The sequence below is a fragment of the Sorex fumeus genome, unplaced genomic scaffold, assembly GCF_029834395.1.
Source record: "Sorex fumeus unplaced genomic scaffold, SorFum_2.1 ptg000051l, whole genome shotgun sequence".
Lineage (NCBI taxonomy): Eukaryota > Metazoa > Chordata > Mammalia > Eulipotyphla > Soricidae > Sorex > Sorex fumeus.
Window position 1 is genome coordinate 31,318,065 of NW_026606108.1, and position 15,425 is coordinate 31,333,489.

Here is a 15,425-nt window from a genome sequence, read left to right on the forward strand (position 1 = left end):
GCTCAGAGGGCTGGTGCATATGCTTTGCATGAGGGGGTTCATGTTTGATCCCTGATAACCTAGTCAAAACCCAAACACAACAAAGTGTGAATATGATATTTTTTTTACCTTATGGGACATTAATATGTCTGAGTGTATCTTTGTTTTTTTATCTTTAAAGGATGGGTTTTCTTGGTTGCTATATGTCTTTCTATACACACACACACACACACACACACACACACCCCTTAACTTTTTTTCTTTTTCTTTCTTAGTTTTGGGTCTATTCCTCTCATAGATCTTGGGGCTCCTTTCTGGTAGTGCTCAGGGATTGAACATGCAAGACATTTGCTCTTGAACCATCTTCCAGCCCTGACCATCCTGTTCTAAGGTTTTAAAATTTATTCAGGACACTCGGCCACTCTGAACAACCAACCAGGGAAGATGGTTCAATTGCAAGGCCTGGTGATGTGGAATTGCTGGAACCCAGCAGCATATGAGGCCACCAGGGCCACACTTGGCAGTATTCAGCTTGCTGTATGTTGCTAGGAATTGAACTTGGATCCTTGTTGCATGCAAGGAGCTGTTTTATCCTATGCCTGTAGTTTGGTTTTTTTGGTTGTTGTTGTTCTGTTTTTATTTTTATTTTTTTAATTACATAAAATGCACTTCATACTCTTCCCGTTGGGTAACATAGTTCTATTATCAGTTTTCACCATTTTATTTTGGTTTATCAATTTTCTTTTTCTTTTTGGGTCACGTTCGGCGATGCACAGGGGTTACCCTGGTTCACGCACTCAGGTATTACTCCTGGCGTTGCTTGGGGGACCATATGGGATGCTGGGAATCGAACCCGGGTTGGCTGCATGCAAGGCAAACACCCTACCCGCCTTGCTATCACTCCAGCCCCAGGTTTATCAATTTTGTATCAAAGTATGGCATATATCAGTAAAATCATCTAATGCCTACGTTTTCCCTTTCAGTTTCATTTCACTTAATCTTTAAACTCTTTGCACTTTGCTCCTAATGGCCAAGTTTTCTAAGTGTACCATATCTGCTTTGTTGCTTCCATATTTCTGCAATTGTAAATAATACTGTAGTAAACATGGGTTGGATATAACTTTTTATATTGTTTTTCTGTTCTTTGCATAGATTTCCAGAAATAGTGTTGTTGGATTGCATAGTAGTTTTATCTTCAGCTTCAGAACTTGAAGAAGTTCCATACATTTTCCAAAATTACTGTATTATTTTACATTTCCACCAACAATCTTTTTCTTATAGGTGTGAGATCGTATCTTACCCTGGTTTTAATTTGCAATTTCCTTGATAATCAGTGGTGACCAGCACCTTTTCATATGCCCTCTTACGCTGGAGCGATAGCACAGCGGGTAGGGCGTTCGCCTTACAAGCGGCCAACATGGCCGACCCGAGTTCGATTCCTCCGCCCCTCTCGGAGAGCCCGGCAAGCTACCAAGAGTATTCGATATGCCAAACACAGTAACAACAAAGTCTCCAATGGAGACGTTACTGGGCCCACTCGAGCAAATCGACGATCAACGGGAGGGCCTTTACCTTACCTTACCTTACCTTATTTATGTTCTCTGCTTAAATTTCCTGTGCCCTCCCCCATTTTTTGATGGTTCCTAATTATGGGTTGCCACACCTGGTGGTGTTGGGTGCAGGAGACGCTACCAAGACTACTCTAGATGGTGCTTGGGGAGACCCATTCCAGGGGATCAAATCCAGACCCTCCAAATGAAAGTCACGTGCTGTAACTTTTGGCTGGAGCCATACACCAAGCTCACCTTCTCATTAAAAAAAATTATTTGAGTTCCTCATATTTTACAGAATTATTTTGGTTTTACTTTGATTTGGGTTGGCACCCTGCTATGCTGACTGCCACACCCAGAGGACTTATTCCTGGCTCTGCTCTCAGGGGTCTCTCCTGGGTGGGCTTGGTGGATAATACCGAGGCTGGGGATAGATAGAGCCTGGGTCTGCCATGTGCAAGGCAAGCACTCTGAACTGTGTCCCTAGCCCGTATGGAATATTTTATTTAGGACACAGCTGACTGTGCTCAGGGTTTACTCCTGGTGCTGGGATCACTCCTGGTGATCACTTCGGGGGTCCATAATGTGGTATTGGGGATCAGACCTGGGTTAGTCAGGTGCAAGGCAAGTGCCCTGCCCTTTGTACTATCTCTCCAGCCCTGAGTTCTTTATATTTTAGGTATAATCTGCTGATTATATGCTTTGCAGCTATTATCTTCATTAATTAGGACTTTCATTGTTTTTTTTTTTTTTTTTTTTTTTTTTTTTGCTTTTTGGTTCACACCCAGCGATGCACAGGGGTTACTCCTGGCTCTGCACTCAGGAATTACTCCTGGTAGTACTCAGGGGACCATATGGGATGCTGGGAATTGAACCCGGGTTGGCCGTGTATAAGGCAGATGTCCTGCCCGCTGTGCTATCACTCCGGCCCCTCAACGACATCTTTAATGCTGATGTTGTGTAACATTTCTCCTTATAATCTATAGATATTTTATGGTGTTGGGTCTTATTCTAGAATTTTAATCTATTTCGAATGTAGCTCTTTTAGGAAACAGGTGTTAGGATCACACATAGCGGTTTCCAGGGCTTACTCCTGGCTTTTACACTCAGGGATCACTCCCAACGGCACCTGGGATCAAACCTGGGTTGCTATGTACAGGGCAATTTTGTAATTGCTGTGCTGTTTCCTTTTGTAGATTTTCTCAGTCTACCCTTCGCTACTCTTTGTGTAGATAGCATTAGTCAATTAATTTTCCCCTTTGCTTTATTCTGCTGCTCTGTCTGAAGCTCACAGTTTGATGGTATCATTTGCTAGATGTTGCACCCTTTGGTTGTGGTGCCTGTGCACAGTATTTGAGGTGCTCGCTGCTGTCCTGGTGAGGGAGTTCATACCCAGCAGTGCTCAGAAGTATTCCTGGCTCTGTGCTTAGGCCTGTGCCTAGGGGACCATAGAAGCCAGTGCTGGGGCTTGAAGTTGGGTCAGCCACATGCAAGGCAAGTGTCTTCTCCCTGTACTCTTTCTTTGGCTGTCTACCCAACACCTAGATGCTGTTCCTTAGCGTTGTTTCTTATGATACTGCTTTTTCTGGAATTTGACATGTATTGCTCAAATCATAATGTGATAATAGACTTCTCCTATCTTCAGCTGTGTAGCTCTCTACTGGATATCCTTGTTTGATGCTTGTAATGGGCTGCTTGCTGTGCTAGAGATCCCCTGCAGTGTAGTGTCAGGTTAAAGAAGGAAAGAAATTGCCTTGCCAAAACCTTAGAGGGTTGGAGAGATAGTATAGGTAGGGCGCTTGCTTTAAACTGACTGACCCATATTCAATCCCCAGTACCCCATGTGGTCCCCTGAGCAATGCCAGGAATGATTCCTGAGCATTCATCCAGGAGTAACCCCCGAGTACCGCTGGTTGTGTGTGTTCTTCCGTTCTTCCCTTTCACCTTCTCCCCCGCCCCCCAGTCAAACCTTAGCTACGTAGGTAGAACTGATGGTTAGTGAGGAAGACTCGAACCAGAGACCATGCCATCTGGATTTCCCTTCTTTTTGCTTCTCGTCATTGTTACAGAATAACCTACTTCATGAATTATGGAACATGTGTGATTAAGTTTGGCAGCCAGAAAGAAATTATAGTCTCTTTGTCCAGTTTTGGATAGAAAATCTCCTGATACCCATTGTAATAGAATCAGCTCTGTTGCCCATGGCAGGATATAAAGTATTTGACTGATAATGCATTTCAGTTATGGTGGTGTCAAGGAGCTATTATGAAAGGAGGCATAACTTAATCCCATCAGGCTTTCCTATATAATGCTGATTTCAGTCAAGGTGAGATTTTTTTTTTTTATAGTTACTAATGTATTATAGCTGCTTGATTACCCAAGTAGGGGGTGAGTGTTAACGCCACTTATTATCTGGGTTGTCTGTGAATACAAATGCATTAGATGAAGAAATCCTTATGAAAATTTGAGTGTTCTCTGGATTTGGAGTTTATATGGCAATTATGGCATTTTAAAATATTCTTATTAAAATAACTCACGGTTTTTAAAAGTTATATAATAGGCTACTCCATGAATGCATTTGGCTTTTTTCCACTGTTATATTCCTTACACTCAAAAAGTGATAAAGTAGAAAAATTCCGTTTATTCAAGTCTTGATTATTTTCCCATTGTTTATATTTGGAGAAATGTAACTTTAAATAAGTTTTTACTTAAATCATAGACTAGTGAAAACTTCTGAGGATAATAAAGTAACTTGTTTTCTTTTCCTTTTCTTCTAGACTACCTGATACATGTCTGAATCAAGATACAGTTCTTAATACCTTTGTTGTGGTTCAGAAGCAAATCTCTGTAGCATCAGAAGTGAAGAAGGGACTGACTTACTCTTTATGAAATTAACTGTGTACGGGACCAAAGCACAGAGAAGTAGTAGAACTTTTTTTGTCATCGTTGGACATCCATCATATTGAGGAGCATATTTTGTAGAGCCTCCCAATTTGAGATCTTTGGAAACTTCATTGGTGCTCATTTATATCTGGGACTATTAAGCATGAGTGAATTCTGGTTGTGTTTCAACTGCTGTATTGCAGAACAGCCGCAGCCTGTAAGTATGAAGCAATGTGTGGAGATTGGGTGGGGTGCTTATTAAAACAAACCACTGGTTCTCAGAGAATCAGGATCCTCTGAGAAGTTGCTCATAATACAGTTGTTTTGGACATTTTGTGTTTTAGGACCAATCCTACCACTCCTGTGACCTTCCCTCCACCATTGTTCCCAGACCTCCCCCACCCTGCCTGTCTGTCCCCAACTGCCCCTTAATAGGCACAAAATAACTTAAATTGCTTGTTGCAACTAAATGGCTAATGGAATTACTGAAAAATACTTAAGTAAAAGAAAATTTGTGGGAATTGTTCTATTTCATAGTGGGGCCATTAGGTCCTTGTCTGAGGGTTTACTAAGCTGTTGCTAGTTGAGCCTTCTGTGTTGTTTTCACTTATTGAGCTTTGTGGGCATCTGTGTTACTTTCCCATCTATTTTGCTGTGCTCCTACTGGGTTGTCAGTATTGTGGAATGTGGAGGTCTCATGTGGGCACTGTTTGTGGCTGCTCACTGTAGGAGCTCCAGGATCTGTGGAACTGGGATGCGTTTTGGTCTGCTTCCCTCTCAAGGAGGCCTCAGAGTTTTCAGCCTGAAGACTATTGTACCTGAGACTTTCATCAGCTTAGCTTGTCACCTTTCCTGAGATTAGTTGCAAAGCGAATCTGTTTCTGTGGTGGAGGCTGTGGAATGTTGGGTGGCTGCTGCGGCTTCCAGCAGTATGAGGGATGGTGGGAGGCTATTGCTCCGCCCCTCTCGGAGAGCCCGGCAAGCTACCGGGAGTATCTCATCCGCACAGCAGAGCCTGGCAAGCTACCCGTGACGTATTCGATATGCCAAACACAGTAACAACAAAGTCTCCAATGGAGACGTTACTGGGCCCGCTCGAGCAAATCGAACAATGGGAGGACAGTGACAGTGACAGTCACGAAGCGAATCTGTTTCTGTGGTGGAGGCTGTGGAATGTTTGGTGACTGCTGCGGCTTCCAGCAGTATGAGGGGTGGTGGGAGGCTATCCATCCCTACTCTGAGTAGGCCCCAGAGTTTTCAGCTGCACACCGGTGTACCTGTGACTTTTCATTGGCCGGCCTGGCTTCTCTACCAAGATTAGTCATGAGATTGCGAGTCAAGGCTGTTTACATGGTGGAGGTTGTCACATGATATTTACATAGTGTAGGTTGTCACATGTAGGTTGTCTCAGTTTTTCTAAACGCTCCCCCCACCACCCTTCCAGGTAAAATTCTTTGTAATTTTTTGCTTTGTTGTTGTTGTTGTTTTTTGCCACACTGAGCTGTCCTTGGGGATTACTCCTGTGCTCAAGGGTCACTCCTGGTGGACTCAGTCGACCATATGGGGTGCCAGGACTCCACCCTGGGTTGACTGCATTCAAGGCAAGCACCCTACCCATTATACTATCACTGTCTATATTTTTTTAATGTTTACTCTTTGATGCCTGGTTCCAGAAGGGTTGACAAATGAAAAGTAAAGACGACTGGAAGAAAAAGAACCACTTTTGTGTGTTTGGGTGGGAGGTACTCCCAGCTTTGCCTCTGGGCTTACTCCTGGGTCTGTCCTCAGTGCTCACTCCTGAGGAGGTTTAAAGAACCACAGGTGTTACCAGGAATTCTAGTCACTTATGTGTAAGGAAAGCAGCTCATCCATTGTATCTGTCTGTTCCCAAGGCACTACTTTTTAAATGCTCTAGAAATTATGTCAGAAAAATGGTGTTTTTTTCTGATTAGGAGAACTATTAGGAGGACAGGTTACACTTTGCAACAACTCTCTTCTGGTGCTCTTTTGTCTCTGAATTTCTCTAAAGATTTTTGAAGTAGGTCTGGGATGCCCAGTTCTTTGTTTTGAACCACACCTGTTGATTCCAGGCTTGAACAAAGAGCTCCTGAAGGTGAAGCATACGCTTGGTCACTTTGAGGGACCTTCAGGCCAGTGAGATGTTGAGTTCTTTTAGTTGTATTAGAGCCTTATGATGGTGGTGATACCGTATTAAGGGAAGGCAATTTACATTGTCCTGTAATATATATTATATTATGTAAGTTCCCAGTCTCTGAACCCATTTAATCTATATTGTCCTGTATGATTAGGGTTGACTGCACCCTGGCTGTGTCATACATAAGTGCTTCCTGGGTTGTTTTTTGTTTTCACTTCTTAGTTGAACCATAAAGGTTTGTGAGAGAGGGTTGGAGTTGGGTATTTCCCCTCCGTGAGTTAGTTTCTGGCAAAATTCAGTAGAGTAGGCACTAGGGATCATTTTTTATTTGAAAGGTTGTTTTTGTGAAAATAGAATGATCTGGCATGTTTTTAAGCGACTACCCTTCTCTCTCTCTCTCTCTCTCTCTCTGCCTCCCCTCTCTCCTAACTACCCCTCCCACCCCCCCCCCCACCCCCCAAGGCACAGAATTGTTTTCATTTTTATTTTGAGAACATGCTAGAGTTCCTGGGGTTAACCTTCAGGTGGCTCCTCTAAGATCACCACCCCCCCTCCACCCCCCCCCCCCCAACCTCTGGGAGATTTTACAAAACTCTCAAGACTTGTCTATACAGATCCACTAATCCTCCTGCAATTGCATCAATTATAGTTTAGGGTCTCCTACACTGGTTCTGGGTTCCCAGGAGATTTCTACTCATGGCTTTCTGCTCAGCTAAGTTATGATTTTCTGTGTCTTGCTGTCTCTTCAATTTGGTGAGCAATGGGTTTTCTGTAATTTAAGTTTCATAATGGAGCTAAGAAGAGTTGTTGGTTTTTCATCCTTTCAGCATTTTTTTTCTGGTTGTGTGAACGGTGCTAGCTTCTAAGCTCCTCACGTTTCAGACCAGAAACTAGGAATCATATAGGTAAAACAGAGTGATACTAGATTAGTAATTTAAATAAGAGCATAAGACTTTGTCATTATAAATATGAGGCATTAGAAATACATTTTTTGGGGGATGGAGAGATAGTACAGTGGGTGGGATGCTAGCTTTGCACACTACCAACCCTGGTTCAATCCCTGTCATCCCAGTGATCCCCTAAGCCAAGCCAGGAGTGATTCCTGAATGTAGAGCCAGGAGTAAACCCTGAGCACTGCCGGGTGTACCCCACAAAACAAAATATTTTGTTACAGAAAGGTTTGCAACTTGAGTTTTATACGTATATATGCTGTTGGTGATCAACCAGTGCTTCGTACATGAAAAACACAGGGCCTGCCACTGAGCCAGTAGTGTTACCCGTTTAATAGACACATTTGTGCAAGTATTGCACAAGAATTCCAGGGGCATCTGATTTCTTAGCTTTTTATCTGAGGAAAGTGACACAAAGCTTATGGGGCCATACAGGTTGAATAGTGGAGGAAGGGCTTGCTTTTTCGGCACCAGGGACACGCACTGGAAGCATGTACTCTTAAATTTTCTGTATCTTTGCAGTCCACAAAAACAGTTCCTTGCAGTTCTGTTCGACAATATCAGGAACGTCTTACTTGAAAACTGCTTGGTCATCTCTGAAGTTTGCAGAGTATTTACTGAAATGAAGCACTGCGTGCCTCCGCTCCCACTCACGCCTTCCCACCCTCTGCTCCGGCACATTCCTTGTGTGAGAAAGGAACAGCCCAATATTGGGAAGAAAACAAAGTGTGTTTTTCTCAGTAGTAGCATAAGAATCGTACTTTCTCTTCCTACTCCTTCATTTCAGTACAGTACAATACAGAGTATAATAGAGTCCCACTTTTTTGAGCAGTGGCAGTTCAGACCTTTAAAATGCTTGAGATACATAAACGCTGTAGTGACGTTGTCACATGTAGCGAAGGTTGTAGATGTAAAATTGGATGGTTGCGGACTTGCTCTTCATAAGATTCAATTCACCTTGTTATTGGAATGCTAGCAGACCTTTTTTTTTTTGGTATGGGGGTGTTGAACCCAGGGCCTGTCCTTTGCATTCTCATCTCTGGCCAGTATATATAAAGGTAAACACAATCATCCTACCTATCCCGGCTTTATTGAGGCTTAATTTGATCAGGAAAAGGTGCAGTTTGATGAATTTGCAATTGGTGTATGTATACACTTTGCTACAGTCAGTATTAAAAAAAGTGTTGATTTATAAAACAAAACTTTAAGCCAACCACTTTTTAAAAATTAATACTACTGCATGCTCCATTTTATGTTTTCCTACATGGTATTGATTTTTGGGTAATGCTCTTTGTCTCAGTGCTGCTTTAGATAGTCATCACAGAGTGCTTGTATTGTAATGGTATCAGTATTTCTTCAGTGACCCAGGAACCGAGGAGACAACACTGAACAAAACAGATACTGTTTCTGCCTCTGTAGTGGAGATTTTGAATGAATGGAAGAACATAATCCTTTTTCCAGTGGTATGAAGAGGCCAAACGTTACTGTATGGAAGACCAAACATCAGAGTAGACTCCTCTCTCACCCAGTGAATCCTTTGAAGCATGGGATCTGTGGCAGCTAATGGTTATGCTTTCTGCCATTCTTTGTTGTTCTGATGTATGTGGTTTTTTAAAAAATTTTTTTAAAAATTGAATTTCTGTGAGATTGCCAAGGGTTCTAGGAACTTTAAGATTCTTCAAGGGAAATGGTTAAGGAATTGAAGGTAGTAGGCACCTAGGATTGTCGAAAGAGCTTACATATTCTGAAAAATATTGAAGCCATTTAGGCTGTGGTGCAGTTGTCAGGATTGGCCCCTAGGTGCCCTGAGCACTGCTTAGGGGACAACCTGCCTTCCCCGGTTAAAAAAAAAAATGGCCATTCCAACAAGCAGAGTGGATGAAGCAACAGTTCTGTGAAAAATGTTGAGAGGAGAGGCTGGAATGATAGCACAGTGGGCAGGGCGTTTGCCTTGCACGCGGCCTAACCCAGGTTCAATTTCCCCGCATCTCATATGGTCCCCAGAGCACCGCCAGGAGTAATTCCTGAGTGCGTGAACCAGGAGTAACCCCTGTGCATCACTGGGTGTGACCCCCCCAAAAAAAAAGATGTTGAGAGGAAACTCTAGCTGAGGGTAGTCTTTTATAAAGGGGGGTATGTGGATGTAACACAGACAAGACCCTTCTCTCGTATGCCATGACTCCACAGGCACACTGCAGGAAGTCCCTCTGATGGCACACATGCACTTCAAACTATTATCAGGATTCATCTTTCACACCCTAGACAAGAGGGCAGTATAGTCACAAGGTCAGCTTTCCCCCTTTAAAAAAAAAACGCAGAGACTGGAGAGACAGTACAGTGAGTGAGGCGCTTGCCTTGCACGTGACCAACCCCATGTTGGGGTTCAGTCCCTAGACCCCCATATGTTCCTCTGAGCACCACCAGGAGTTATCCATGAAAACAGAACCAGGAGGAAGCCCTGAGCACCTCCAGGTGTGACCTAGAAATAATAAAAAGGGAAACACAAGTGTACGCGCTGTTGATATAATTTCATAACAAAATTTCATTACAGAACCACAATCAGAAGCAAGATGAACTTAATAACAATAGAAAATTACTCTTCCCACTTGAGAAATGAAAACTACCCCTTCCTTTTAGGCAATTCATAGGTGTATTGCTAGGCCTGAAACTGCCTAAGACTTCCCTGGAACTGCCTTTCCTGCCTCAGACATGGCCGCTCATAGACAGCTCTCTGGGATGTAGTGGACAGCATCCCTGTATAGTCAAAAAAATTTTTTTTCGGAGCTGGGGGCATACCCAGCTGTGCTTAGGGTTTGCTTCTGGCTCTGTACCCAGGGATCACTCCTGGTGGGCTCAGGGAACCATGTGGGATGCCAGGGATCGAACCTGGACCACTTGATCACAAGGCAAGTACTTACCTATTGTGCAGTCACTCCGGCCATCTCACCCTGTGTACTTTTGTTAGCTGTTTTATTTTTTGGTCTCCCATACTTGTGCTTGGAAATTTGGAAATGGTTGCATCCAGTGGTGCTTGGGAGGCCATGTGGCAGTGGGAATCAAACTTGTATTGTGTATTCCTGTGTATACCAGGCATGCTCTTTAGCCCTTTGTGGTATCTCCTGGACCCTCCTTATGCTAGGGTTTATCACTGTGTGTGTATCCTAAACAGAAATCCATTAGTTTAAGGATTTGTTGATTCAGGTAGCTCTGCATTCAGAATTACTCCTGGTGGTGCTCAGAGACCATGTGGGGATAAAACCCGGTCAGTCACATAGGAGGCAAACACTCTAACATCCGCTGTACCCTGAACTTCATTTTCAAAGACTTTCTGTTACATGTTTATCCATGTATGCTCTTTGACACACACTCTGGGCTCTTAGCAGTGTGGGACTGTTGTGAACAGTTCTTTGTGCCTGTGGTTACATGTTGCCTAGTGAACTTGTGCTTGAGTTTTACAGGATTTTATACCTGCAAGTGAAAGTACTGACTCAAGGTCTAAGAATGTTGACTATCGTCATACAAGACCAAATTGTTTTAAATTTACTGTTCCCAATTTGAGTATACTCGTTGATACCTGGCGGCTTTAGACTTCTGGATTGTTAGAAGTCTGGGATGGATGTAATGGCATCTTTCTGAGGTCTAATCTTGGATTTGAATGAATAAAAAAATAGCCTTAGTTTTTAATTATTAGGTTGTGACCCCCAGTTGTATATTTTAATTGTTTTCCTTGAAATGAAATGCCCCCAATTCAACTCTTTGACTCCATTATTATATTTTATTTTTATTAATGGCATATGTACTATTCTTTGCGAGCACAGAAAAATATATAAAAGTTCTAGATTTTTCTTTCACATTCCAAGTCATTTTATGCTGTTCTTCAGGTCATGAACCATGTTCCTGAATATGAATACAGAACAGTCAAAGCACATAGCTCTGGAATTTAGGATTATATTGTCTTCATTGTGATAAATGTAATTACCATGAAAGGAAAAAGAAATTTGGAAATTAAAAAAAATATATGTTATTAACAGGAAGGAATAAAACAAATGCATTGTAGTTAGGATCAGCAGACATAGTACAGTTGTATGGTGCTTGCCTTGTATTTGACTGACACCCTGGTATTAGGGGTAGGGGTGGCTGATGGTGCTCAAGGATCATTTCTTGTGGTGCGGTGCCGGGGATTTGAACTGGGGGTGGCTACTCGCAGGGCAAACTCCTAACCCTGCCCCTTATATCGCTTCTCTGGCTGGACATGCTGGCTTACTCTTCCACACTAACTCCCTTTAGCTTCATTGGTAGGATTTGGCCTGGAGGTAACCCCCACCTCCACCCAAGCACTGCCAGGATGATCCAGGTAAACCCCAGCATTGCAGGGTCCAAGGAGCACCACACTCTCAGGCTCTGCATGAAGCTGGGCCCAGGGTCCCCTTAGCGCTGCTGGGAGACCCATTCAGCAAATGGTAAAAACCCCTTTGTAGCCAGATAATTGGGGGCAGGGGGGGAGGTATGACGAATAAGCCTCAGTTCTTTTTCTCTATGCTCTTTAGCAAATAGAGTCTATTCTTACGTTCATAATGAATATCTTCATCTGGGAGGTCCTGTTAGGCAGTCAGTGTGAGGGCCTATTAGCTCACAGCTTTACATGAATACCCAAACATTTCTTAAAAGCTCTATTGTTTGCAAGTCATCTGACCACATCTGGGAGATTGTTTATTTAGAAAACACAGTCTTCAGTTACAAGTGGTGTCATTTGTATGAATGGTGTGAAAGTCTGCATCTTCTCGTAAATGATAAATTATAATGGCCAAAGCAAAGGCATTAAAATAAAACACCTGATAGTATGTTTTATTTTGTTTTACTTACGGGTTTTGCAAATGTAGACACAGCTAGAGAGAGAGGATTAAGTATTTGTTTTGCATTAGTGTGAGCTGATTCTTACATGACTTTGGTATATACATATAGGAGAGAAAGTAATACTCAAGAAGCTCATTTTTAAACTTTAATTAAAAATGTTTTACTCATGGGGTGGTATTGCACCACACCCTTCTGTGCTCAGGGGTCCCACCTGGCAGGGCTTGGGGGAACCATATATAGTGCTGGGGTCTAACTCAAGGTTCTTACTGACTGCTCATTCCAGTCCCAGTTTCACTTATTTTTTTATTTTTGATTTTTAAATATTTATTTTAAATATTTATTTATTTATGGTGGGAAACACACCTGGCTATTGTACTCAGGAACTGCTCCTGGTTCTGCACTCCAGAATCACTCCTGGCAGAACTTGGGAATCATATAGAGTGGAGATTGAACCTGTTGGCCGCGTGCAAGGCAAGCTCCCTACTCATTGGACTATTGCTCCAGTCCCAGTTTTATTTTTATTAAGAAAAAAAAAAAGTAACTGAATACATAAAGTCTAGTACTATTCATAGTTGAAGAGTAACTTTTTTTTTAAAGGGTGAAAAAGTTATTTTTATTTACACACATGATTTCCATTCTGTAAAAAACTAGAAAACTAAAGTTTAAACTCAAGTAGTAATCATTTATTTCTTCATTATCAGACTGCAGAAGATTCCTTTTTGCTTGGTTTGCAGGTGTAAAAGTTTGAAAATTGCCATTGTAGATTAGCAGGGAAGGCCAAATTCCAACATCACAAGGAATCCCAGCTTTCAAAGCCTTTCCCAGGCAAAGGTTTGCTGTTCTTAGGAGATTTTTTTTCTTTTTTTTTTTTTCTTTTTTTATTAGTGAAAAACCATGAGGTACAGTTATAGGCTTACAAATTTTGTGCTTGGGTTTCAGTTATACAATGATCAAGTGCCCATCCCTCCACCAGTGCCCGTCATCCATCCCCATGGGTCCCAGCATCCCCCCCAACCCTCATCCCCCCCCCCCCCCCATCCTGCCTCTGTGGCAGGGTATTCCCCCTTGTTCTCTCTCTCTTCTTTTGGGTACTGTGTTTTGCAAGAGAGGCTTTGAGTGGCAATCATGTTTGGTCTATCGACTACTTTTAGCATGCTTCTCCCACCCTGGAGATTTTGACCCTGGCAAACTTGTTCCAGAAACCTTAATTGGAGAAGAATGACTCAGTGGTAAGGCAGAGGTCTGAAGACGTCCAGTTCATCCTCTAAGATGTGCACACCATGCTTGGGAGAGGTCTTCAAGTCTGCGACTGGCTCCTGGCGAAGTAGAGTAATTTTGTTTTCCAACTCACTTCCAGAGAGATCCAATTTTCTTATTAAAGTCTCAGGCTGTTTCATCTCTGGTGATGTAATGACATAACCAAATGATGGTCTCTTCACATTGTGTCCACCACCAAGACAACCAAGAGCTTCAGATCTTTGAGCAAAGTACTCTCCTATAGATAGATGTGAAAAACTGGCATCCTCAGTGTCCATGTCTGATGTGCTGATTTCCTCACATTTACATAATCTTGTAAATTTTGTGTAATCTGTGAGTAAAGAGAAATTAGATTTTAAATTATTTTAGGAATTTAATACCGTGGTGGCATTTTAGGATTATGCAACAGTATTGATGATGTAGATACTGTATTAACAGTTTTGGAAGCTCTTTTTTTTTTTTTTTAATTCTGGATTTGGAATCCTTGTCCTCATCCATGCAAGACTTAGAGTATGTTGCTGCGCTATGGTCCCAGCCTGAGGGGCTGTTTTTAAGAATCTGTTCACCTGCTGTGTTATACATGGTGGAAGCCACCTTGTTTCAGAGCAAGGGAATGATGCCTGAGAAGAACAGCCAACCCCCTCAGACTCACACTGCAGAGCTAAGGTCACCAGAGGAAGGTGGAGTGGGCCGAAAGAGTAGAGGGAGGACATGGGCTGAGGTGGGAGGGATGTATTGGTTCTTTCTTCTGTGGTGGACGTGGTCTGGTAACATTTACATTTACGTTAAATGTTCATATAAACATTTGCAGTCTTGTAAACCAACGATGCTTCAGCTAAAAATAACAAAACCATTCTGTTTTTCATCTTCTGCCTTAAACTTATTTATAATGGGAAGAAAATAGTACAGTTCATTTTTTTATAGCAGCTCAAATTTTGTTTAAGATCTCAGCTGTATCTTTTCAAGTACTAAGTAAGTACTCTACAGTTTGGTCTGGTTTCTTATCACTTTTATACACAATAAAAATTCTTCTGGTATTTTAGATAAGATATTTCTGGTGCTTATGTATTTACATTTATCTGCTGAATTTGCCTTTAGTTCCTTGAAAAAAATTATTTCTTATGTGTAGATTACCTCTGTTTTAGCAGGTGGTGGAAGGAATTATCAAGGAACATCATTTGTTTTGTTTTCATTTGTGACTTTTCTGTTTTTGTGAACCAAAAATAATTTTCATATAAAATTTAAGGCAGAAGATGAAAAACAGGCATATAAATTTACAGCTTTAGTCAAATGCTTCGCTCATGCATATTTGGAAATTGTGCTAAGAAGTTAATTAAATAGAAAAGTATGGTTAATGAATTTATGGTAGGACCTTTACAATATAAAAGACTACTTTTCTAGTGTATATTTTGGTACATTTTAACTAAAAGGAAATGAATAAATAGATGTAAAATAGATTTGTGTCAGACTATGCAATTATACGTTGCTAACAAGGATATGGTGAAATTAGTACTTCAATATTGTGAAAATGCCTTCCCTGACAGCAGTTACTAATTATTATCTGCCATTTTTGTAAATTTTAGTTCATTCAGATCCTTTCATATATATATTGATGGCATACATATTTGTCAATCTTTTGCCTCCCTTCCCACACCAAAAAGGATCTCCCCCCCTCCACACACACACAAACACATACATCCTTTCACTCTTTAGTTGTTGTTGTATTGTTGTAGTGCCTGCCTGGTTGGGGTGGGGCCTCACTGGGATCTGGTGTGTTCACATATTTCTCTCCAGTGT

General features: G+C 41.8%; 1 protein-coding gene across 2 annotated transcripts in view; it reads left to right on the forward strand.

The window, feature by feature from the left end:
- CDC42SE2 (CDC42 small effector 2) overlaps window positions 1-15,425 on the forward strand; it is a 92,322-nt gene that overhangs the window by 54,819 nt on the left and 22,078 nt on the right. For both annotated transcript variants that reach the window (XM_056124244.1, XM_056124245.1), the window contains exon 3: window positions 4,307-4,629. In XM_056124244.1, coding sequence (XP_055980219.1) covers window positions 4,576-4,629 — 54 coding nt within the window. In that variant the 5' untranslated portion in view covers window positions 4,307-4,575. The remainder of the gene's footprint in view (window positions 1-4,306; window positions 4,630-15,425) is intronic.